This window comes from Lepidochelys olivacea (genome assembly GCF_965140295.1).
Source record: "Lepidochelys olivacea isolate rLepOli2 genome assembly, chromosome: 5".
NCBI classification, from domain to species: Eukaryota; Metazoa; Chordata; order Testudines; family Cheloniidae; genus Lepidochelys; species Lepidochelys olivacea.
In genome coordinates, this window is record NC_140415.1 from 84,490,559 (window position 1) to 84,517,077 (window position 26,519).

At 41.7% G+C, this 26,519-nt stretch overlaps 1 protein-coding gene across 4 annotated transcripts in view; it reads left to right on the plus strand.

The window, feature by feature from the left end:
* Window positions 1-26,215, plus strand: part of ROR2 (receptor tyrosine kinase like orphan receptor 2) — a 238,973-nt gene extending 212,758 nt beyond the window's left edge. For all 4 annotated transcript variants that reach the window (XM_084629275.1, XM_084629276.1, XM_084629277.1 and 1 more), the window contains exons 5-9: window positions 7,006-7,133; window positions 18,103-18,417; window positions 19,673-19,918; window positions 21,784-21,986; window positions 23,151-26,215. In XM_084629275.1, coding sequence (XP_084485401.1) covers window positions 7,006-7,133; window positions 18,103-18,417; window positions 19,673-19,918; window positions 21,784-21,986; window positions 23,151-24,593 — 2,335 coding nt within the window. In that variant the 3' untranslated portion in view covers window positions 24,594-26,215. The remainder of the gene's footprint in view (window positions 1-7,005; window positions 7,134-18,102; window positions 18,418-19,672; window positions 19,919-21,783; window positions 21,987-23,150) is intronic.
* The last annotated feature ends 304 nt before the right edge of the window (window positions 26,216-26,519 follow it).

Genomic DNA, 26,519 nt, shown 5'->3' on the forward strand with positions numbered 1-26,519 from the left:
TTGCATGAAGCTATATTGTTCTATAACCTTTAAGTACAGTTGACGTTACATGATTGCAAAGTGATTATTTATATGGAAATAATAAATGTTTAACAAAACACCAGTAATTGAAGATATTTTCAGTTCTGCATAACAAATTATTTCGAAAGATCTCTTATAACATTCCTGTTTCCAAAGCACACAAAAGGTTTATGGGGGCCTGAAATGCCACCTGAATGGGAAGATGGCACTCTAGTGTGTTTTGCGTTATAGAGAAAAGGAATCTAGGGCTTTGTTTGTTGTTTTGCTTTCCCCATATTGCATATATATTTCCTTCCTTTCACAGATTCAAAGTTGTAGGATAGCAGTTGGAGAGACTGTGTTTAACTAGGTTGTAATGTATGTGTGATAAGGAGCTAACTCCACCCCCCACACACACTCCCTTATCAATGCTGAGCCCTCTTTACTCTCTGACATGGGTCCTGTGAGCCTGGCATGAGTTGAACATCAGCTGCAAAAGTTAAAAAGACCATTTTCTTTTCTTATGAAGCATAAAGACAAACCTCGGTGTTTCTTGGCTTTTATTTCCCCCTCCTCCCCCATCTTTTCCCCACAAAAGGTTGTTCTCCCTCTTTGATTTTACATTAGAAATATCAGTTCTTGACTTCTCTCTTTTGCTGGAGTACTCCTTGCAGTGCAGGAAGACCAGTGGGATTATCATCACAAGAGACTGAAATTGGGTGTTAAGAGAAATGGGAATGTTCAGTCAGATTGTTTGTTTAAAACTACTGACAAACACTTGGGAGAATAATTCTTTTTGAAGAAAAATTGCATTGCATCTCCCCTTTAATGAAACACTAAGGCCAAGTCTACGCTACAAAAATGTGTTGACCAAACTTACGTTGGTATACAGCCACTGCAGTTATTACATTGCTTGTGTGTGTGCACACTTGGCTCCTTGTGTCGGCAGTGCGTGTCCTCACCAGGAGTGCTTATGTCAATTGTATTGTCAGTGTCAGGCATAATAGGATGACTGTTGCTGGCGTTCAGGAGTCAACATAAGCAACTCAGCATCAACACTGACAGTGCGTTGACCTAATTACGTTGACCATGAGTCTACGTACCTCATGGAGGTGGCATTACTAAATTGTTGTAGAGAGGCACTTAATGTCGATGGGAACCAAATACAAATGAAAACACTTACACGGCTTAGGTCGATGCAAGGTAGCTTATGTTAACCTAACAATGTAGCGTAGACCAGCCCTAAGAAATTGCTGCTCTAGATCTCCAGACTTTGAGAGTGTTCTTTAGCAAAAAAGCAAACAAACAAAGCAGGAAGTAAAGACTTTTAGTCTTCTTGATACCTCTCTGTTAAAAACAAGTAGAAAGCAAAAAACAGCAACAATGACAAAACCCCAACAATAACAACCTGGGAAAAGTGAGGTAATCTTTAAACATACATAAATAATTAGTAAAAGACAAAAGCAGAAAAATTTTTTTCCTTTGCAGTTCATCTTTAGGATCTCAGTAGCCTGGGACAAACTAAGCTGTCATGAGCTGCTGAGTTAAGTTTAAGATTTGTTCTTGTACCGTTGATCAGAGCAACCTTTTCAGCTCAAGCAGCAGAAAATTGAAGAGGCTGTGTTTCTGCCTATTTTCAGCCACTCTAACTTCTGCTCCATCCAGAAATTCAGTTACTGGCATCTAGTTTGGGACAAATATCAAAAGCGTCGTGTGACTCCAAAGAACTCTGCTTGAATGGAGAATGAAGCCCCTCTCATTTTCTTTCAACAATTTCCCCTGTATTTTTGCTCCATGTGTTATGCCCCATGCTGACTATATGCGCAGCTGAGTGAAATTAATTGAACATTAGTCATGGAGTGGGCTATCTGTGCCACCATTTCTGTAGCTTTGTTGAACATGACTACCTTTGTCAAAAGGATTAAATGTAGCATAGTACTCAAAGTCACTACTACTCATAGAGTCCAAGGCCAGAAAGGCCCTTTGTGATCATCAACTCTGACTTCCTGTATAACACAGGCCAGAGAACTTCCCCAAAATAATTCCTAGAGCAGATCTTTTAGAAAAACATCCAGTTTTGATTTAAAAATTGTCAGTGATGGAAAATCCCTTGATTTAACCCTTGATAAATTGTTCCAATGGTTAATTACTCTCACTATTAAAAATATATGTCTTATATCCAGTCTGAATTTGTGTAGCTTCAACTTCCAGCCGTTGGATCATGTTACAGCTTTCTCTGCTAGACTGAAAAGCTAATTATGAATGTAGATTTTCCTTGTGTAGGTACTTATAGACTGATCAAATCACCCTTAACCTTCTCTTTGTTAAGCTAAATAGATTTTTGCTTGAGTCTATAAGGCATGTTTTCTAATCCTTTAATCATTCTTGTGGCTCTTTTCTAAATTCTCTCCAATGTATCAACATCCTTCTTGAATTGTGGACACCTGAACTGACACAGTACTCCAGCAACAGTCAAACCAGTGTCAAAATCAGAGGTAAAATATCTTCTGTACTCCTGCTCAGATTCCCCTGTTTATGCATCCCAGGATTGCATTAGCTCTCTTGGCTGCAGCATCACAGTGAAAGCTCATGTTCAGCTGATTATCCCGCATGCGCGCCAGATCTTTTTTTCAGAATCACTACTTCCCAGAATCCCCATCCTGTAAGTGTGGCCTACATTCTTTGTTCCTAGATGTATACGTTTATGTTTAAATGTATTAAAACACGTATTATTTGCTTGTGCCCAGTTTACTAAGCAATCCAGATCACTCTGTCTTCATTATTTACCACTCCCCCAAATTTTTATGTCATCTGCAAACTTTATCAGTGAAGATTTTATATTTTCTTTCAAGCCATTGATAAAAATGTTAAATACCATAGCGCCAAGAACCAGTCCCTGTCAGAACTGCACTAGAAACACACCCACTCAATGTCAGCCAGCTTTTAGTCCATTTAATGTGCCATGTTAACTTCTATATCATTGTAGTTTTTTAGTCAAAAAGTTGTGCAGTATCAAGTCTTACAGAAATCTAAGTATATTATATTAACATTATTACCTTTTTGAGCTAAACTAGTAATCTCATCAACCAAAGATAAACTAGTTTAACAGGATCTATTTTCCATAAACCCACCTTGATTGGTATTAATTATATTACACCTCCTTTAATTCTTTATTAATCAAGCCCCATATCAGCTGCCTCATTGTCTTGCTCTGGATCAGTGCTAGACTGACAGGCCTATAATTAGCCAGGTCATCCTGTTTTTATTCTTTTTAAATATAGGCACATATTAGCTTGCTTCCAGTCTTCTGGAACTTCCCATTGTTCCAAGGCTTATTGAAAGTCAGTATTAGCAGTCAAGTAAGCGCCTCAGCCAGCTCTTTTAAAACTGTTGGATGCAAGTTATCTGGACCTGATGATTTTAAAATGTCTAACTTTAGTAGCTGCTGTTTAACATCCTCCTGAGATACTAGTGAAATGCAAAGTGTTATCCTCATATGATAAGACTATATCATCTGTTTTCCCCAAGTATAGAACAGAAATATTTATTGAACAATTCTGCCTTTTCTGCATTATTATTGATAATTCTATCATTTCCATCTAGCAATGGACCAATACCCTCATTAGGATTCTTTTTGTTCCCTGCATACTTTAAAAAATCCTTTTTTATTGACCTTAACTCTGCTGGCCATAGAGTTCTTCTTGTGTTCCTTTGCTTCCCTGATCAATGTTCTATAATTCCTAGCTTCTGATTTATATTCATTACATTCAACTTCCCCATTCTTCTAATGTATACGTGCATGTGTGTGTGTGTGCCGAGGGCCACATCTGGGTGGGGAAATTGTATGCAGGGCTAGGGCAGGGGGTTGGAGTGCGGAAGGAAGTGCGGGGTATGGGAGGGGGTGCGGTGTGCAGGAATGGGCTCAGGGCAAGGGATTGGGGCAGAGGAGGGATGTCGGGTGTGGGAGGGGGCTCAAGGAAGGAGGTTGGGTTCAGGAGGGGTGCAGAATGCAGGAGGGAGCTCAGGGGATTGGGCTGCAGGGTGCGACAGGGGGGCTCAGGGTAGAGAGTTGGGGTACACACACACAGAGTGATTGATTGATTTTCACCAGTATGGCCTTCTTCCTCGATTATGGGATTGTGGCTTCTTGGGTAAGTAGTAAAACGTTCTTAAACTATTCCCAATTATCTTCCACATTTTTCTGATTAAATTCTTCCTTGCAGCTGATATGGCTCAGAATTGTTTTCAGCTTTGTGAAATTGGCCCCTCTAAAGCACCAAGTATATATTACTGGTTTGGATTTTATTCTGTTTGCACATTATAAATATCATCAAGTCATGATCACTTGTACCTAAGCTACCATTAATTTTTAGTTCTGTGATCAGTACCTCTTTATCTGTCAAGATTAGGTCTATTATAGAATTCCTCTGTGTTGATTGTAACATGTTTTGAATTAGGAAAATGTCATGTATAATATATAGAAATTCCAATAATATTTTAGCACTGGAAACATGAGACTTCCAACATGTTTCACTCAAACTGAAGTCCCCTGTGATCATGCAGCTTTTTTTCCTTACACATTAGAGGTAGGTGCATAAGGAGCCAATCATCCTGTTTCCCTAGTGTGATTTGGTGGTCTGTAGCAGACACCAGCTAATACTACACCTTACACTTTATCTCTTAGTATATTGACCCATAAGCATTTGAGACCGTTTTCTTTGAAGTTGTCAGCCAGACTTGCCAGACTCATTTTAGTGCTTTGCCTGGCTATATTAGAGAGATATAAAGGATTCATTTGGAACATAGCATTTTAATAACAAGAGTCTTGCTTCTGTCAGAACCTCTGACATCTGATTGCTGTTAATTTTTGTGCCCATCCAAGATAATGGCCTTATTTCAGTTTAATCAGTAGTTGACTATAAAATTCCAGAGAAACTCTGTATTAACATGTGTATATACAACATATCTGAACGATATTTGCAAGTTCTGACAGAAATAAACAAACTGAACCTGAGTGATCATACTGCTCTTGTCACCAAAACCTTGTTAATTAGATTATTTATTCCTTCAAATGCTTTATGCTGGCAGGGAGGTGGAGCAGGAGGGTGAGATATGGTTACACATAGTTCTCTTAACTGACTTTGTTCCTCATGATCAGTGTTTGAACTTTCTCTTCATGAAAGAGGTCAAACAGGTTTCATATTCATGCGGTTCATTATGGAGATCGTTGACTTTCCTATTGGTGTGGTCTGGGCTGACTAAACTGTGCAGCTTGTGCAACACTTCAATTTTTTTGGACTCTGAGTATTTAGGAATTGTTAGAAAATGAGGTTTTAATACGATAATGAGTATGCAGCTGAAAACTGTTCACTGTGGCAATTAACTTGTCCTTCTGATTCCACCTGTCCTTTGTTCCCATTGGAGAAAAGTGAAATGTCTCCGTGGTGGTTAATCTTCATTCAGCATTTGTGGATGAATTCTTACTTTATTAATGTTTAACATGTATATTGTGGTAGGGTTTAGCACAGGGGTGGGCAAACTTTCTGGGCCGAGGGCCACATCTGGGTGGAGAAATTGTATGCAGGGCCAGGGCAGGGGGTTGGGGTGCGGGAGGGAGTGCGGGGGAAGGGGGTGCGGTGTGCAGGAACGGGCTCAGCGCAAGGGATTGGGGAAGAGGAGGGGTGTGAGGTGTATGAGGGGGCTCAGGGAAGGGGGTTGGGATTCAGGAGGGGTGCAGAGTGCAGGAGGGAACTCAGGGCAGGGGATTGGGGTGCGACAGGGGCTCAGGGCAGAGAGTTGGGGTGCAGGAGGGGTGTGGGTGTGGCAGGAGGCTCAGGGCCGGGGGTTGGGGGCAGGGGGCAGGAGGGGTGCGAGCTCCGGCCTGGCACTGCTTACCTAAAGCAGCTCTCAGGTGGCAGCAGTGCGCACCGGGGCCAGGGCAGGCTCTGCTGCTCCGGGAAGCGGCCAGCACCACGTCCCTGCGCAGCCCTGGGGGAGGGGGAGGCACAGGGCTCCGCGGGCTGCCCTTGCCACCCCTCCAGGTACCTCCCCCAAAGCTCCCATTGGCTGTAGTTCCCGGTTCCCGGCCAATGGGAGCTGCGGCAGGTGGTGCCTGGAGGCAAGGGCAACGCACGGAGCCCTCTGCCTTCCCCTCCAGGGCCCCACGGACATGGTGCCAGCCGCTTCTGAGAGTGGCGCAGGGCCTGCGGCACCACGGGGGGGAAATCCCGCAGGCCGGATCCAAGGCCCTGAGGTGCTGGGGCTGGATCCGGCCCGTGGGCCATAGTTTGCCCACCCCTGGCTTAGCGGCTTCAACCAGGTCAGAACTCCATTATGTTAGGCACTTGGCAAATATGTAATAAATGTCAGTCTATAATAAGGTGGCCCCTCCTATGGGAGACCACAGCGTGACAGGTTTGCTTCCCTCCGTTTCCCCTTTATTCACCCATGCAAAGGAGTGTCTGTCTCAAGAATCTAAACAAGGGGAGTAGAAAAGAAGTTAACACCTAATTACTTTTCATTCTGTTTATCCAACTCTTGGTTCAGAATTATGCCGTATTTTAAATGAATCTTGGGCAAGTCCTATTTTGCTATTTGCTTAAGGAAATAAAGAATTGTAGGAGGTGGGAGACGAGAGCCAACTGCTTGCCTAATTGTATTCAATGCAGTCAGATGCCAGAAATACATGAGGATGTGTAACATGATCTATATTACTGTTTCAGTTTAACAGCTTTTTAATAGGTTCATATGTCAAATCCCATTACCATTAGCCTATGATTTAGAGATTATTCTTGGTTTTACCTTCTTTCTTGAATTAGATGTTTGCAGTGGTGCCCCCATAAATACTTCCAAAGTGGTGTGAAGGTAGGCATAGGGGAGGCAGTAGCACCTGGAGTATTGAGGAGTTTCAGATTTAAGTCATTTTAAGAATATATTTCTTAAAAATTCATTGGGGACAGCTGGACATCTGCAGATGCACTTATAGACTCCCCTTGTCTTTTGCAGAGAAGATTACCATGAAGACGGGTTCTGTCAGCCTTACAGGGGAATTGCATGTGCACGAATCATTGGAAACAGGACCATTTACGTGGACTCCCTCCAGATGCAAGGAGAAATTGAAAACCGAATTACTGGTAGGATTATATGCCTCTAGTGGGACAATAATCATTTGTTCCAGTATTCAGTTCAAGCGCCAACATTACTAGTTTTATTACCACATAGACTTATCAATAAGTTACCCTTATAGTTAGGTTTGAACAAGCAATCCCCTTTCTCTCTCTTATATTTGAAAAACATTGTTTTACAGGCCAAAAATCTGCTATCATGTTAAAAACATTTTTCATCTTAAGTGAAGTGTCAAAGGCTTGACTCTTTAACAGCTTGTAATTTATATTGGTGTGTTTTACATGATAGATTCAAATGGAAGTACATTTTTAAAAGTCCAAGTGCATTGTAGTGTAATGAAAAACTGTTGTGGTGACTTTGTCCTTAGGCTTCCTCCCTTTTTCTGCAAAATCCCAGGAGAGTTCTGATTTAACATTGATCTATATAAACGAAGTCATGACCTTTCCATGCTCTACTCCTGATAATTCTTTCTGTGAACACCATTTTGATACATGCTCAGAAACATTTGGTGTTCAAAAGTTTAATTATTTTTCCGGCACAGTAGATGAACATTCAGTTTCTTCACAGAACCACGCCAGAGTGATCAGTGATATTAGCAGCAGTTGATTCTAATGCCCCTCTGCTAGAGCAGTCAGATAAATCCATACACCTCTAAGGAGCAAAGCAAACCAAACATGATCCTTTTTATTACCATTTAGCTCACCATCATCACTGTATATTTAAACTCTTAAGAAAAGGATTAACATGTTTGCTGCAGTGAGGTTTTCCAGAAAATTTAGCTACTTTTTGATCAAGTTAAATTTGTTCCCATATACATGTGGCCTTCTGCATGCTGATTGAGTAATATTGGTGTTTGTGGGGGTTGTGTGTTTGGTATGCAGGCCTGGGGTTCGAATTATGTTTTTTGTGGAGTTGATGTCAGTTTTCTTTATTAATAAAGTTTGATACAGCACTTACACCCAGATCCTGCAAATAGATCTGTGCAGGCATTAGCCCTGTGCCTGCCCAGAGTGCCACTGATTTCCATGTGGCCATGTGCAGGAACAGGGATCCACCATGCAGAGGCAACTGCAGGATTGGGGCCTTAGTGCATATATAGGTGGTAATGAGAAGGCATGACCAAATAGTATTTTAAAAGTATCTGAATTTTGAGAGATGTTTACCAAATGCCTTGTGGACTAATTGCTATAGATTTTGCAATGTGCTCAGTTGTTGTGGAGATTCTTAAATGTAACCCTTCAGTGTATATTGAAAGCCTTTAAGTAAATATCTTTGTATTTGGGGGATTGAGCTTGTTAGCTGTTTCTCAACTAATAAGCAATCTCTTTTTTAAAAAAAAAAAAAAAAAAAACCCAAACCTCTCCATTTGTACTTGCATAGAGGTATATACTGTATAGTGAAGACTGTGGCTCTTTGTGAATGGGTAGTAGGGACACCTACTGTCCAAAGCTAAAACTGACAGTTAAAATGTCATGTAGGTATGGGTTTTGTTCTGGGCCTGAAGAGTAAAATTTACCTATGGTGGTCTGACATTTTGTGGTGGTGTGAAGTATTCATTTTAGTGTTGCCAACTCTTGTAATTTAAACAAAAGCCAGCTGATATTTGGTATTTTTAATTAAAATCTTATCTCCTAAAGTCATGTGATATCTGAGAATCTCAGCTTTCATTTAAAAAAAACTTTCCAGCCTTTATGGCTCTGGAGAAAAGCTTGTAAACACGACCTCTAGAGACTCAAAAAGTCAGAAGGCAAATAAACAGAGACCCAAATTTATTATTTTTATGATTTTAAGCCAATCTCATGATTATTGGAGATCTGACTCATGATTTTTGGATGCTCAGGATTAGCAATATTGTTGTATCATTTAACACTAAAAAATCAGTTTTGTTTTTTCAGTGAAGTAAGCAATATGGTCTTTGCAGTCATTTTTACTTCACTGAAGAATAAAATACTCTTGTTCAGGAACTGAAGAGCAAATTTTACCTGTGGTAGCCTGACATTTTGTGGTGGTGTGAAGTATTCAGTTATTCACAATGTTGCCAACTCTTGGAATTTAAAGAAAAGCCAGCTGACGTCTTGTGGTTTTTGTTTGTTTGTTTAATTTACCCTTCTTGACAGTTGCCATTTTCTTCACCTTTCTTTGGGTTTCTCCAGCTAAACAACCTCAGCCCTCAAGAACTCCAAACTTCCTTTGTGCATGTTGATTCACACGCATTCTGGCTCATTCTTTTTAGGTGACAAATCTGAGGAACTGTCCCAGATTGAGGTGTCAACAGAGGATCTTTGGGAACAAATTAATACATTAAACAGTAATAAGTACTCAGGACCAGATGATATTTGCCCAAGAGTTCTGAAGGAACTCAAATACCAAACTGCAGAACTACTAACTGTGGTATGTAAGTGTGATGATGGAATGGTGTGCTGTACCCACGTCTCTTCCATGAACACAGTGTTCTGAGATGTTCTTGCTTGTAAACTCCATCATGTATTTTATTTACAGTGTTTTAATCCTTCCACCAAAACACATCAGTGTTTCCACACTTTTACACTGTAGCTCAACTTTCTAACCCCTTCTCCAAAAGGAGGGGGTGGAGCATAAGGCGTCTCTACTCAGAGGATTCCATTTGTCAGGTTATCCTAGCTTTCTGTTTCTCTCCTTCTCTTCCCCTTGAGCCTTAGAGCCTTCTTCCTGTGCCCTTTTATACAGATTCCCTGTTAATCAGCTCATTAGTGCCAATCTAGCCTGGTAACCAGATACACACCACGGTCCAATTAAGTCTTCCCCAGGGAAACCTAATTAGTCCTAATAGTGACTAGAGTGATTGCTCAAGTGCTAGCCCTCAGTACTCTGTCACATACCTCCTCCCCTTTCCCAACAGAAGGGAGTTTACCTATTCTATTCATTCCCTGTGAAGCAGCTCACACTGGCCACTATCAGAAGACAGGATACTGGACTAGATGGACCTTTGGTCTGACCCAGTATGGCTGTTCTTATGTTCTTAGGAGTTTCTTCCCTCATACTCTTCCTCCTTTACAGGAGGATCTATCAGGCTTCTGCCCCTTCTAGTCCTCATGTTGTTCATTTTGGGTCCTATTATAGGGTCCATCCATTCTCCACCCACAAAAATTGCATTGGGTGGATGCGGGTTGTCCTCATAATTATGTCTCTGCCCACATGTCATCATACCGAGGGCAGCCTGTTGAGCTGTTCTCCCTGCCTGAGTCCTCTTTGTTGTTGATGGGGTCCTAAGTTCCATGTAAACTGTGCGGCCATGTAGCAGCCTATTAAGCAACGCACAGGTGCTCAGGGAACCTCCCCAGGCCCCAGCCCAACCCCTAACCTGCCATGGCTGAGGGAGGAGCAGCCCAGCTCCAGCAGCACCCTTCTCCCGGCCTCAACTCAGCCCCCAGACCTGCCGCAGCCAGGAGATGGGCAGCCCAAACCCAGGCCCGGCCCTGCCAGGGGAGGGGCGCCTATTCCGCAGCCCCAGCCCCGGAGCTATCGTGGCAAGGAGAGGCACCTCTCCCCCCAAACCCAGGTGCTGCTGTGGGGAGTCCTCTCTCCCCACTGTAGTCCTGAAGCAGCCTGCACCCCCAGCCACAGCCGTCTCCCCTTGCATCCCAACCCTCTACCCCAGCCCAGAGCCCCTCATCCCCACCCCAGATCCACACCCCAACCCTCTGCCCCAACCCTGAGCTCCCTCCCACACTCCGAACCCTTTGGCCCCACCCCCACGTCAGTGGGGGGACTTCTCTGTCCGTGGCTTATAATTTCATTTATTTCCTCTACGTTTTTTTTCCTTGCTCTGCAGGTTGTATTTCCTCCCTCCTGGGCCTCTGTGCCCACTACAAGGGAGTGGGGCAATCCATCCACTACCTCTGTATGTTTCCACCTTCATGTCCCCTTGACTTCCAGGGACACCTGTGCCATGGGGCAGAATTTCATGTCCCCATGTACACATTCAGTTTTGACCCTACCTCCAGTATCCTCTGTGGTTTCATTAACTCCCACCTTATTAGCGAAAGGAATGAAGCCATGTCCACTGGATCCATTTGGCGCCTCCTCCCTATCTCGGTACCTCCTTCTTACCATTACTAAGATGGTAGGTACTGTACTTTCTTTTTTCTTCCCTGCCTGGGGGTCTCGGCCTACCCACAAAACAATGAAAGCCCACAGTCCATGTATATGTCTGTCATGTCCACACTGGAAATACACTGTGGCCCAAGCCCCTGCCAGAGTTTCATCGGGCTCCTCCTTCATCTTCTTGGGGCCCTTTCCAGCTGTAGGTGTCCCAGTCCTCCTCCTCCTTCCCAGATCTAGTTCCATAACCCACCGACTTACTCTAGGAATGTCCACCTCTGCAAACTCCTCTGTAAAATTAACTGGTTGATGCACCTAACCCATACTCTGGTATTGTCAGGGCGACTCTGAAGAAACTGTTCCAGAATCAGAGCCCATAATCTCTCCTGCCTCCCGCTCCAGTTTGGGTATCAGGCCTTAACCAATGAGTGGCCCAGTCTGTTAATTTCTGTGCAAATGCACAGGGCTGTAACCCCCTAATCCATCTTGTGCGTCTCAATTTCTGGCAGTATTTTTCTGTAGACACACCCACCTGGTTCAGGGTGGCTCCCTTAACCACGGCAAAGACTCTACTGAGAGTCATATACGCAAACTGTGCTTCCCTGGTTAAACAGGGTGGCTGCTGAAGGGCCCACATTGTTCTGTCCCAACTGGCTCCTATGTCCACTTTTTCTAAAGTAAGCAAAACCACATCAGGGTCACCTGCAGGTCCCATCTTCCAGAGTCCTGTGCTCGGTTTCCCATCGCAGGACTCACCAAACTTTACAAGAGTTGCTGCTGAACCTGAGCTTGCTCCCTTATAAATTCCTGAAGGCTCTTTCACTGCTCAGCCTACCAGGCAAGCCAGGACAGTTTTCTTTCTTGTGGGATTGGAAAGTCAGGACAGTCTTCTGCATATCTCTTTGTGGCTCCACCACCATTGCAGTGTTCCCTCCGTCACCCAGACTGCCAGATCTCTACACCAGCTTCTCTGTTAAGTTCCCCATTCTCATGGATACAATCCTGGACAAGCCCTGAGTTGTGACAGGGCAGCGTGCAATATCTTTTGCCTCTTTTGCAAACTCAGACTGCCCTGAGACCTTAGTGCTTGTAAGCACCAACTTGTAGTTTATTTATGGTGCTTTAATCCCTCCACCAATACATGTCAGTTTGTCCACACTTTTACACTGTATCTCAGCTTCAACCCCTTCTCCAAAAGGGGTAGGTGGGGAGGGGTAAGGTGTCTCTAATCAGAGGACTCCCTTTGTCAGGCTCTCCTAGCTTTCAGTTTGTCTCCTTCTCTTCCCCCTGAGTACTTTCTCTAGGGGAATCTTGTTAGGAGGCTTATTCCTTCACCCGCTCACTTCCCTGGTCCTCCTCGCATGAACAGAGAGCAACAATACCCGAAGTCTGTAATTAGTAGGGCTATCAAGCGATTAAAATTAATCTTGATTAATCGCACTATTAAACAATAATAGAATACCATTTATTTAAATATTTTTGGATGTTTTCTACATTTTTAAATATATGGCTTTCAATTACAACACAGAATACAAAGTGTACAGTGCTCACTTTATATTTATATATGTGCATTGTAAAAAACAAAATAGTATTATTCAATTCACCAATTCAAGTACTTAGTGCAATCTCTTTATCATGAAAATTGAACTTACAAATGTAGAATTATGTATAAAAAAACCTGCATTCAAAAATAAAATGTAATATTTTAGGGCCTACTAGTCCACTCAGTCCTACTTCTTGTTCAGCCAATCGCTCAGACAAACAAGTTTGTATACATTTACAAGAGATAATTCTGCCCACTTCTTGTTAACAATGTCCCTGAAAGTGAGAACAGGCGTTCTCATAGTACTGTCATTGCCTGCATCACAAGATATTTGTGTCAGATGTGCTAAAGACTCATATGTCCCTTCATGCTTCAGCCACCATTCCATAGGACATGCATCCATGCTAGTGATGGGTTCTGCTCGATAACAATCCAAAGCAGTGCAGACTGATGCATGTTCGTTTTCATTATGTAGTCAGATGCCACCAGTAGAAGGTTGGTTTTCTTTTTTGGTGGTTCGGATTCTGTAGTTTCCACATTGGAGCATTGCTCTTTTCAGACATCTGAAAGCATGCTCCACGCCTTGTCGCTCTTAGATTTTGGAAAGCACTTCAGATTCTTAAACCTTGGGTCGAGTGCTGTAGCTCTCTTCAGAAATCTCACATTGGTACCTTCTTCGCATTTTCTCAAATCTACAGTGAAAGTGTTCTTAAAATGAACAAGATGTGCTGGGTCATCATCCAAGACTGCTGTAACATGTAACATGCTGTAATATGGCAGAATGCAGGTAAAACAGAGCAGGGGGCATACAACTCTCCCACAAGGAGTTCAGTCACAAATTTAATTAACACATTTTTTTTAACAAATGTCATCAGCATGGAAGCATGTCCTCTGGAATGGTGGCCGAAGCATGTAGGGGCATACAAATGTCTGGCATATCTCGCATGTAAATATATTGCAATACTGGCTACAAAGGTGCCATGCGAATGCCTGTTCTCACTTACGGGTGACACTGTAAATAAGAAGAGGGCAGCATTATCTCCTGTAAATGTAAACAAACTTGTTTGTCTCAGCGATTGGCTGAACTAGAAGTAGGACTGTAGACTCTGAAGTGGACTTGTAGGCTCTGAAGTTTTACACTGTTTGAGCGCAGTTATATAACAAAAAGAAATCTACATTTGTAAGTTGCACTTTCATGATAAAGACATTGTACTACAGTACTTGTATGAAGTGAATTGAAAAATACTATTTCTTTTGTATATCATTTTTAAAGTGCAAATATTTATAATAAAAAAAAACACTTTGATTTCAATTGCAGTACAGAATACAAAATACATGAAAATTCAGAAAAACATACCAATTGAAATTTATTAACTATTTTGGATTCTATTGTTTAACAGTACAATTAAAACTGCGATTAATCATGATCAATTTTTGAGTTAATTGCGTGAGTTAACTGCGATTAATCGACAGCCCTAGTAATTAGTACTAACACTGACCAGAGTGCTGTCTCAAGAGCTAGCCCTCAGCTCTCTGTCACAGTAAATCACCCTCTGTACCAGATGACTGGAGGGTAGCTAAGGTAACACCTAGTTTTTAAAAAGCCCCCAGAGGCAATCCTGGCAGTTACAGGCTGGTAAGCCTAACTTCAGTACCAGGCAAATTGGGTGCAACTATAGTAAAGAACAGAATTATCAGACATATATAGAAACACAATATGTTGGGGAAGAGCTTTTGTAAAGGAAAATTATGCCTCACCAATCTATTCGAATTCTTTGGCATGGGGGTCTGCAAGTATGTGGACAAGGGTGTTCCAGTCGATACCGTGCACTTGAACTTTCAGAAAGCCTTTGACAAGATCCCTAACCAAAGTCTCTTAAGCAAAGTAGGCAGTCATGGGATAAGAGGGAAAGACCTCTACTGGATCACTAAATAGTTAAAAGATAGGTAACAAAGAGTAGGAATAAACGGTCAGTTTCACAATGGAGAGGGGTGGCCCACCAGGGATCTGTACTGGGACCAGTGCTGTTCAACATATTTTCATAAATTATCTGGAAAAGAGTGTAAACAGTGAGGTGGCAAAATTTGCTGATCATACAAAATTACTCCAAATAGTTAAGTCCGAAGCTGACTGTGATGAGTCACAATGCGGTCTCACTAAACTGGGTGACTGGGCAAAAAAATGGCTGATGAAAATTCAGTGTTGATAAATGCAAAGTAATGCACATTGGAAAACATAATGCCAATTATACATACAAAATTATGGGGGTCTAAATTAGCTGTTACCACTCAAGAAAGAGGTCTTGGAGTCGTCTTAGATAATTTTCTGCAAACAGCCGCTCAATATGCAGCAACAGCCAAAAAAGTTAACAATGTTAGGAACCATTAGGAAAAGGATAGATAATCAGATAGAAAATATCATAACGTCACAATGGTATGCCCGCACCTTGAATACTGCATGCAGTTCTGGTTGCCCATCATTTCAAAAAGATATATTAGAATTGGAGAAAGTACAGAGAAGGGCAACAGAAATGATTTGGGGTTTGGGCCAGCTTCTTTTTGAGGTGAGATTGAAAAGACTGGGGCTGCTCATCGTAGAAAAGAGAGACGACTAACGGGGGGATATACCATATATCCTCATTCATAAGCCGAATTTTTTTAGTAAAAAAGGGAAGCACCAGAGAAGGGAGTTGGCTTATGAATGGGTATAAAGAGGAAGAGATGGGACACAGCCCCTCCCCACAACAGAGGATGCAAAGAGAGCCAGCAGAGCCAGAAGGGAAGAGGCGGGGCCTGAGTCTCTCCGCTTCTGGCCATGCTGCTCTCCCCCACAGCCTCCGAAGCAGCTGCAGCTCTGGGGCTGGTGGGCTGCAGCCAGGCCACTCGGCCCCTCCCACCAGAGCAGGCTGTGGCCGCGCCGCCCGGCCCAGCCCGCTGGAACGCGCTGTGGCCACGCCGCCCGGTCTGGCCCGCTGGAGCAGCTCCGGTCAGGCCAGAGACATCCTCCCCAGATAAGGTGGGAAGGGATGAGATGGGGAGAGTGTGGGGGTCCCAGGCTAGGGGTGGGGTCATGTGGGGGGTGGCCACAGGGATTACTCCGCCCACAAAAAATTTCCCCACCAGTCTCTGACCTGGCTCGTCAGGGTAAGCAGCTGGCGCGCTGGGACACTTTGTTTAATTAAGCTTACCTCCGTGTCTGCGGATGCTTGAGGTAAACAAACTATCTCGACCCACCAGCAGCTTATCCTGATGGCCCAGGAGCCAAAGTTTGCTGACCACTGAATTATACGGTCATTTTATGAATGGGTCATAAAAATTTTCCATTTTTACTTATCCATCTTGGGGGGGGGTCGGCTTATGATCGAGTATGTATGGTAATAGTCTATAAAGTTATGAATGGTGTGCAGAAAGTGAATAGGGACGTATTATTTACCTCTTCACATAACACAAGAACTGGGGATGGCCCGATGACATTAATAGGCAGCTGGTTGAAAATAAACGTAAGGAAGTACTTCACACAATGCATAAGTCAAGCTGTGGAACTCGTTTCCAGCGGATGTTGTGAAGGCCAAAAGTATAACTGAGTTCAAAGAAGAATTAGATAAGTATACCTGGTGAATAAGGGAAGCAAGCTAGAGGCTAGGGGATATGAGGATGGCTTCTAGGGAGACTTTGGGGGAGTAGGCAGATTGAGAAACATGAAGGGTTGAGTGGGTCTTTGGGGAGATGAGGAATTATCAGGGATGTGCAGGGGATAGATCAGTGGTTTTCAAACTTTTTTTTCCTGGCGACCCAGTTGAAGAAAATTGTTGATGCCCATGACCCAGTGGAGCTGGGGTTGAGGGGTTTGGGGTGTGGGAAGTGGCTCCGGCAGGGGGATGGAATGCGGGAGGGGGCCAGGGCTCTGGAGTGGGGCCAGGAATGAGGGGTTTGGGGTACAGGAGGGGGCTCTGGGTTTGGGGGGGCCTCAGGGCTGGGGCAGGGGACTGCGGTGTGAGCTTACCTTAGGTGGCTCCCGGTTAGCGGCACAGCAGAAATGCTAAGGGAGGCTTCCTGGCACTGCGGGCCCTGCTGCGCCCCGGAAGCGGCCAGCAGCAGGTTCAGCTCCTAGGCGGAGGCATGCGGCTCTCGCCCACAGGCACTGTTCCCTCCTCCCCCCAGCTCCCATTGGCTGGTTCCTGGCCAGTGGGAGTGCGGAGCCAGTGCTCGGGGAGGGGACAGCACTTGGAGCCCTGAGGCCCCCAACCTAGGAACTGTACCTGCTGCTGGCCGCTTCCAGGGCACAGCACGGAGCCAGGACAGGTAGGGACTAGCCTGCCTTAGCCGGGCAGCACCACTGATGGGACTTTTAACGGCCCAGTCAGCAGTGCTGACCAGAGCTGCCGTGACCCACTGCCTTACATTCTGCCTGTTCAGGAAGAGATATGTTGGCATAATTGGTGGAAGTATGGTAGTGAAGCTGAGGAGAGGACCTAATGAGTGGATCATAGACGGGGCATTGAATGATTTAACAGCTTATTTCCTTGCTTTTTATGGTTTGCGTTGGTGGAATAAGTGGTCTAACAATCCTAACTCAAAGTTAATTTTTTTTGTGTAGGAATATTACTATATTTAGGGCTTGATTCATCCCTCGGATACATGATGCACATCATTATTTATCTCTTCTTTAAAACGTTAAAGAAAACTCCCAGATAAATGGCAGTATGTAGGCGTTCAGTGCCTATGGGGAGGATCAAGTCCTTAGTGAGTTGTGACACTTGTCTTAATCGGACTGGGGCTTTGGGATTATCAATATGCATTTTATCTCAGCACCTGCTATCGGGCTTCTCATTGTAAAATATCATCAAAATGTTAATAGAGTCCTTCCTTTTGTCTGGCAAGGTTTGAAAATAAAGATTGCGTGGCTTATTAATGAAAATGTCTGGAGAAAGCATGAGGCCTAGTGATCTAAACTCAGGTTTGACCTAACTAGAAACCTTGACACTACAGATTGAAGTCCTGACAGGGTTGGCTCAGTCCTTCTAAGACAAATAAATTAAGCACCATACAGTTTACTCTATAAGGGTTTCTTGAATCACACCATCGAAACTGAGGTCCTGTGCACTCTGCATGGACGTTAAAGATACAACAGCATTTGGGTTTGCCCCATTAAGTCTAGCCAATATTTCCTTTCCACTATTCTGTGCATTATTTGTCGGCCTAGCTTCCACACTCCACCTTATTGATACTGCAGAAAGATAGGCTTTGAGATCCTTCAAGACACAGGGTGCTGTGTTAACGTAAAAACTATTTTATTTGTTTTGTTTAGTTTATTATGTACTAGTGCTCATCCAGTAATTTTTGCTTATTTCCAGCCGCATTTACCATGATTGGCACTTCTACCCATTTATCTGATCAGTGTTCGCAGTTTGCCATTCCATCATTCTGCCACTTTGTGTTTCCACTGTGTGATGAGCGCTCTCGGACCCCCAAGCCAAGGGAGCTGTGTCGGGATGAATGTGAAGTTCTGGAGAATGACCTCTGTAGGCAGGAATATAACATTGCTAGGTCCAATCCCCTCATCCTGATGCAACTACAACTGCCCAAGTGTGAGGACCTGCCACTGCCTGACACTCTGGAGGCTGCCAACTGCATAAGAATTGGGATCCCTGTAGAACGGCTCAACAGATGTAAGGTTTAATGTTTTAAGCTTTGAGCTTTTTTATTTCTCTTGTCACTGACAAGATTATAAAATGAGATGGTCTACAGTGACTCTAGCTACATAAACTTATTGTCATACTGAATGTTTTCATAAGGAGATCTGATTGTCTTTCATAATGCATAATACTGATCATAATCTGCACTGTTGCGAAATATAGAGCTAGATGGGACGCTTAGAGGAATTGAGTGATCATGAAAGCTGCTGAATTGACAACTCTGGAAGATAAAGGCCTGTATCCACACAAGAAGTACACCAGAAACAAGTGAAAGCTTCCCCACGCCACTGTCAGTGTATCACAACTCTGTTCTGTAGGATCCCTGTGTAGTAAGAGTGCAGTTCACTCACCTGTCCTGTTCAGTCCTTGGCCTCTTGGCTGAGACTCCGTATCCATCTATGTGTAGGTTTTGTTTGAATTTCAATAATCTTTAAGTAGGTCACAAAAGCTTCACTTGAAATGGCTGTTAAGAAACTATACATTTTAGGATAATTAACTTTTGTTCTTTTAATATGGACTATTAATCCTGCAAATCAAGCTGGGGCTGTAATTCTCCTTGCTATACTGGATGCATGCATCTGTGGGTGTTTTATTAGCATCCAAGGGTTAGATTCATTGTTATTATATGCTGCTATTTTTCTCTACCTACTCCATTCCCCTATAACTGATCGCCATACCCACATGCTCAGCTACATTAGACTAACATGACTATACGTAGATAGCTGACAAGATTCATAGTCTGCTAAGCTTACTCTGAATTCCCATCCTTTCAGTACCTCCTCCTCTTCTAGCAATCAGCAGAGTTGAGCAGCAGGGGCAGTTTTGTAGAGCTGGTCGGGGTCAATTAGGATGAAATGTAACCATTTGAGTTGCAATGCAGAGGTACTTAGGAGCTGATTAGTTCCAGGTAGCTGAGAAGCAGAATCAGCCAAAGAGGTGTGTTTGTGGGGGAAGAGGGATTAAAAATCAGCCAGGGAGTTGGAAAAGATACCAGCCGGAGGGAATGGAGAAAACAAAAGCAACTGGGATCAGGGGAAAGAGAATAACCAAGCAAGGGAAGGAGTCAGCCAATCAAATCTGGCTCCAGGGGCTAATAGCAAGCATAATTTCCCATGCTTCTTAGGATTCATGGCACTCCCTCTAATGGGTGAAGTTCTACATGTGAGAACAGCAGTAATAAAGTGTTCTCTTTGTTTATTTTAATTTTATGTGAAATCCCTTGTTACAGATCACCAGTGTTACAATGGCTCTGGAGCTGATTATAGAGGGACCATTAGTGTCACCAAATCAGGCCACAATTGTCAGCATTGGAATTCCCAGCATCCTCATAACCATGATCTGACAAGCACACAGTTTCCAGAGCTAGGAGGTGGACATGCATATTGCCGAAATCCTGGAAGTCAGATGGATGGTCCCTGGTGTTTTACACAGAATAAAAACGTACGCATGGAACTGTGTGAAGTACCGTCTTGTAGTATGTATTCTCTTTTATTTCCCCTTTACTACTGTCCTAAAGCTTTTATGGTTTTAAATATTGCTAATTGTTAGAGTATCACTCATTGAGAAATTTACAATTCTAATGTTTTCATTGGTTGTAGTGTGGCACCATTGTTTCTTGTTACACGTTTGTAATGTTGTTTTCAGACCAAAGTTTGTTGCCTGGAACTCTGTACTGCCTATTTATGGTATTTCTGGAGCAAAAAACAGAGACAATAATTAACGATATTACATACATTTGATATATCGTATTTCCGTATACAGTTTAGTTTCTGATTTGGTTAATATAGTTGGTGTTGCTCTGAATATAGGTTAAGAAATAATTTGGTTTTATGTAACGCTATTCAGCATTATCTTACTGTTTCTATCTAAGGCATCTTAGTTTGGAGAACATAGATTCTCAGTCTGGCCTTGAGGTGGATGGCAATCTATGTACTAAGCCAAGAAACCAACAAAAGTCGCCTTTACCCAGCTTTGGCATTGGAAAAAGGAGATGATAATTCACACATCCTGTAGAGGGAGATAAAGCATTATACTTGGTTATAGGAAACAAAATCAAAAGCATAGAATCAAAGGCACCATGCAGATCATGATTTTAAAATAAATCTTCTAGACTAAATACCTAGTAGTGAAAATGCTCATGAATCAGTTTTACATTAGTATTAGCAAGAAGCCATCCTAGTTAACCCAACGGAGTCCTGCCCTATAGTGACACTTTATTACAGCCCTTTAGCTTCAATGCATTAGCATAGAATTCATTCTAGAGACATTACTGGTAGTTTGAGTGCCAAAGGTGAACTCAGTACTGTGCAGAACAAGGAAAAAGGCACGATCCCTGCTGCGATAAGTGTGAAGTATAGGCCTCACAAACGTTGCTTAATTACAGACAGGCAGTACTTAAAATTAAAACTGTAAAATGTAAAATTTCTGGTTTACCTCACTTCATTACTTGATTTGACTTAAAAAGAAAAAATCTATATTACATGATGATATGTTATGAAGATTTTATTCATATGACTTTGGGAGGGAAGCACTCACAAATGGCATAGTCACAAATTTCATAAGGCATCCCACATGAGTGCCAATAAAACCTTTTGTACCATACCATGCTGTCCTGTACTCTGTATATGCCACACATTTTACAGAAAAATATTTTAGAAATGCTTTAGAGATCCTTATATTGACACTATTTTTTATCCGTGTCTGCCTGAGAAATAAGACTACCTTGATACCAAAAAGTTCAATGGTATCTAAATAATTTGGAGGTGGGGAGAGATTTCACATTTTGTGGGCCAACACAGTAGTGTTGGCAGAGTTAAAGTAATGGGCAAAGTGCTCATGAAAGGGATAAAGTTGGATGATAAGGACTGTTTGTCATATGCTCTGCAGTTTATCACATTGAGATCGCCCATGCGTGCATACCTACATGTATAATGATGAAGACTAATCACTGTACTTCATCCAGTAAGCAAGTTAATGCAATTCCACAACAGTCTGTATTCTGCAGTTTCTGTACTGGGAAAGTTCAATAATAGTTTATTTTACATCTGAAACACTATAAATTAAATGGATCCAATGCTTTCATTGCGTATCCTTGAACCCACTAGTTGCCATGTCCATTCAACATTTATTCTCAGGAATATTTGACGGAAAATTAGTTTGTGGCTGATGGAATTAAAAGCCTGTACTTAGAATGTAACTTCTGTTTTAAAATCATGTGATTTGCTTCTTTTGTTTAAAGATTAGTCTCAATATTCACACGAGTTTTTTTTAAATTTACTTTGCTTTTGAATACTTTAAAAAAACATCACCTGAAAACAATAAATATTTAAATCCCAACAGGTCCACGTGACAACAGCAAAATGGGGATCCTCTACATTCTGGTTCCTAGCATAGCCATCCCTTTGGTTATTGCCTGCCTTTTCTTCTTGGTCTGCGTGTGTAGAAACAAACAAAAGGCATCTGCTGCTACACCCCAACGTCGCCAGTTGATGGCATCTCCTAGCCAGGACATGGAAATGCCACTTATTAATCAGCACAAACAGGTATTTTTTGCAGACTTTTTAAAGGACAAGATTGTGAAAAATGTCGTGGTTTTGAATGCCTTACATTTTGGCCAAATTGAGGCATCTGTAAAAGGCCTGATTTTCAGAGTGTTTACAAAGCACCCAACTTATGAAAATCAGGCCCTTTGTGGTATCTCCCAAAATTGAGCACCCAAATCCACAGTCAATACAGCTTTCAATACAAAATTATTTCTGTGTAGTTTGTATCTGTGTGTGTAACTGGCACTCCTAGTCATTCTTTGCTTTGTCTTCTTACTTAAGTGACTAGAAATCTTGATATCTATGATTCATTCTTAATTTTGCCCCAGTAATGGCCTGTAGTTTTGCTTGTTTTCAGCAGTACATGCAACAATTTTCCTTCCAAATTACTCTACTTTGGTTTCCAATATGCTGAAGTCCTCATTGGACCGGGGAAAGAGGATATGGAAGAGTCTATGTACAATATTCTTCTAAGCCTGGGTACCTCAGAAGACAGTACAATCAAAATGACTTTTTAAATTTTTTATAAACGTCTATTTTTTAACTTCCAGAATATGAATGATTTTCTGGCTAATTAAAAGGTCTCCATGTTAGAATTCAGTTCAGATCTAAAGTAGATTTTTTTTATCCTAGTATTTACTAAATGTTAGTTCAAAAAGACAATACACAATTTGGTACAGTTGGCAACACCTGTTCAGGAAACTGTCAGCTGAAAGAATGGACATTCCAGTTGAACCAAACTGTGTATTAATTTTGTGAATCCATTAAGGAATGAGGTTTAATGGCAGAGCTGTATGGGCAGTATACACCAGGTCTGATTGCCCTATGGTTAAACAAGTACTCCCTTGTTTCTAAAGCTGCCAATTTTACCCAGAATTGATAATCTTTTCAACTTGCAGAAATATGGTGCTCTTTTGTATTTATCAATTGAAATAATCATGCTCACCTTCCAACAGAATTAAATTTGGACTTCTGATAATAGTATCATCCATTTCAGGGTTATGAGTAAAATGAAGATCTAGTTGAACATACAACAATGATATAAATGGAAAATAAACTTTGACAAAACCGTCATCCTGTGGTAGCATGTAACCATTAGTTTTGTCTTTAATAGAGAATTGTAGTGTTACAAAATACTATGAATTACCTTGATTTTTTTTCCAGACTAAACTTAAAGAGATCAATCTGTCTACTGTGAGGTTTATGGAAGAGCTAGGGGAAGAGAGGTTTGGAAAAGTCTACAAGGGGCATCTGTTTGGTACAACGCCTGGTGAACAGACACAAGCTATTGCCATCAAAACACTCAAAGACAAAGCAGAATTGGCTCTTCGGGAAGAATTCAAACATGAAGCAATGATGAGATCACGTTTACAGCACCCAAATATTGTCTGCTTGCTGGGAATTGTGACAAAAGAACAGCCCATCAGCATGATTTTTAGTTATTGTTCCCACAGTGATCTCCATGAGTTTTTAGTTATGAGATCTCCCCATTCTGATGTTGGCAGCACCGATGATGACAAGACAGTAAAATCAGCTCTGGAACCAGCAGATTTTTTTCACATTGTGACTCAGGTAGCTGCGGGAATGGAATACCTCTCAAGTCATCATATCGTTCACAAGGACTTAGCCACCAGAAATATATTGGTATTTGATAAGCTTAATGTGAAAATATCTGATTTAGGCCTTTTCAGGGAAGTTTACTCTGCTGATTACTTTAAACTCATGGGAAATTCCCTTCTTCCTATCCGATGGATGTCCCCTGAGGCTATCATGTACGGCAAATTTTCTGTTGATTCAGATATTTGGTCCTATGGAGTTGTGCTGTGGGAAGTTTTCAGCTATGGCCTACAGCCTTACTGTGGTTATTCTAACCAGGATGTCATTGAAATGATAAGGAATCGACAGGTTTTGCCATGTCCAGACGACTGCCCCACATGGATATACACTTTGATGTTGGAATGTTGGAATGAATTCCCCAACAGAAGACCAAGATTTAAAGATATTCACAATAGACTAAGAACGTGGGGAAACATTTCTAATTACAACAGCTCAGCACAAACCTCTGGGGCAAGCAACACCACACAAACAAGTTCTCTCAGCACAAGCCCTGTTAGTAATATCAGCAATGCCAGGTACGTTGGACCAAAGCAGAAAACTCAAGCTTTCCCTCAACCACAGTTCATACAAATGAAAGGGCAGATCAGACCAATGGTCCCACCTCCTCAGCTCTACATTCCTGTCAATGGTTATCAACCGATGCCAGCGTATGGCGCCTACTTGCCAAATTTTTACCCTGTCCAAATCCCAATGCAAATGGCTCCACAGCAAATCCCTCCACAGATGATTCCAAAACCAGGCTCCCATCACAGTGGGAGTGGTTCTACCAGCACAGGCTATGTAACAACAGCACCCTCCAATGCATCTGTGGCTGACAGGGCTGCTCTGCTCTCAGAGGGTACAGATGATACACATAATGGAGCAGAAGATGTAGCCCAAAAACCTGTCCAGGAAGAGGAGGAGGCGGAGGGTTCTGTACCAGAAACAGAATTACTAGGGGATAATGACACTCTTCAGATGGATGAAGCGGAGATTCAATCCGAAGCCTAATAAAATTGGACTCACTTCTAAGAGAAAGTTTCACATCACTTCAGTGCAGCTGGAGACTGTAGTCCCTTTGACTTAAGATCATTCATTTTGATCTGACTTTTTAGCCACAACTGACCAAACTTAAAAATAAAATCAAATAAAATTCAGCAGTAATGATATACCAAGTTTATTGATCATTGCAAAAATCTGATGGCAACAAACATGATGGTATAGAATTGCTGTTTCTAATTTTTTTGACTACCGTTCTTGAGAGAGGCTGCTTTACTATAATGTACTGTTGCTGTGCAACATATTGCGGAGTAGCATTGCACATCATGTATATCATGATCTGTGATTGTAATTTTAGTGAATTATTCTTAAGTCAATAACAGAAAAAGGAATCAAACTACAGTAGCACGCAGGATTGCTCTGAGTGTGAAGAAGTGCCCTGGATGTGATGGACAGCTTAGAATATAGTATTTATCTCTTTGATATAATGGACAAGAGATTGTATGTTTATTTTTTAAATCTGAAAAAAACAAGTTAAGAATATCGTTCCATGTTTGTATTACAATAGGCAGAAAATTAGGGAAATGGGACATAACGTGAGAAAAGAGAGAATGTCTTTCTTACATTACTCCCAGGGACTATGGCAGAAACTTCCAATGAGATCAGTTGATTTCCTCTGTGAATGAGTTCCTTCACTGCTGCATATTTTTAGCAGCAAGTAGCCTTAATACATTGTTAACCAAAAGCAGACACATTGGAGGCTGTGCACTAACTTAACAAATCCAACTTCTGTTGCAGGTTGGTTGTCAAGTACAGAAAAGGGCTTAAGATACATATTTCTACATTTTAAAAGTTTTTTGCAGGGTTATGAACTCACCTGATTTTAGTGAGGATAGTGCTAGATTGCATGTAAAACCTTGTTAGTTTCTTGCCTTTTTAGTGAAAATGGATTTTTGAATTTTAGAAGACCAAAATAAGCAGTATTGTACAGAATGCTGTTTTTGTGCTTCTTGCAAGATGAATCATGTACAGATCTTTAAATGTAATATATGTTTTATTACATTTTATATACCTTTTTCATTTAAGTATTTTGAACTTTGAAGAAAAGGCTTTATAATTTAATCGTTTACATTATCCACTTGGGATGCAGTTTTATTGTATTTTTTTGGTTCATTTTGTAAAATATATAAGCAGGTCTATACATTTCATGACTGTTTCTGTAATACACACACGCACTGTAGTATTGTAATAGCCTACACGCAGTATAGTCATAAATTGTAAATCCAACACAGCATATCCAATAAAGTGATGCAAAACGTTGGATTAAGTTATCTTTACAGCTCCTACAGAAGTTATTTTTGTTACAACACTTTGTGAAATGAAGTACACTGTAGAAGTGGAAATGGCCAAAGTTCCTCATGGTTACAGCTTTTTTTGAACTACTACTATACTCAATTTGGATCTACTTACAAGGTGTGCATCATTGTAACCTACAGCCTAGGTCACTGCTTTACTGGTTTCTAGCTTTTCACCTGGACTTGGAAATGCACTGGTAGGAAAACAATGAAAAAGCTCTACTGCTTTTTGTTCATGTAAGGCGGCTTTGGATGCTATTAATAAAACATTATAAATATTTTGGAATTACTACTTTTGTCTTTTTTTTAATTATTTTGGCTTTGATATGTAACAGCATATTCCGCTTGTCATCTTCTCTTTTGCTTACTTTTTTATTTACTGACAAAGAATTAGAGGCAAGGCTGGTCAAGTGATGTCCAAAATTCTCCAGTAAGAGAAATCAAATATTAATTACTGATGCACAATGGAACCAGTTCTGAACAATACATCCTAAAGTTTACTACAGTTAATACAATCCAACATCTTCACAATTTTTGGTTTTATAAACCCTCCTAATCTGCATCCTCACCGCTCATAAATTTA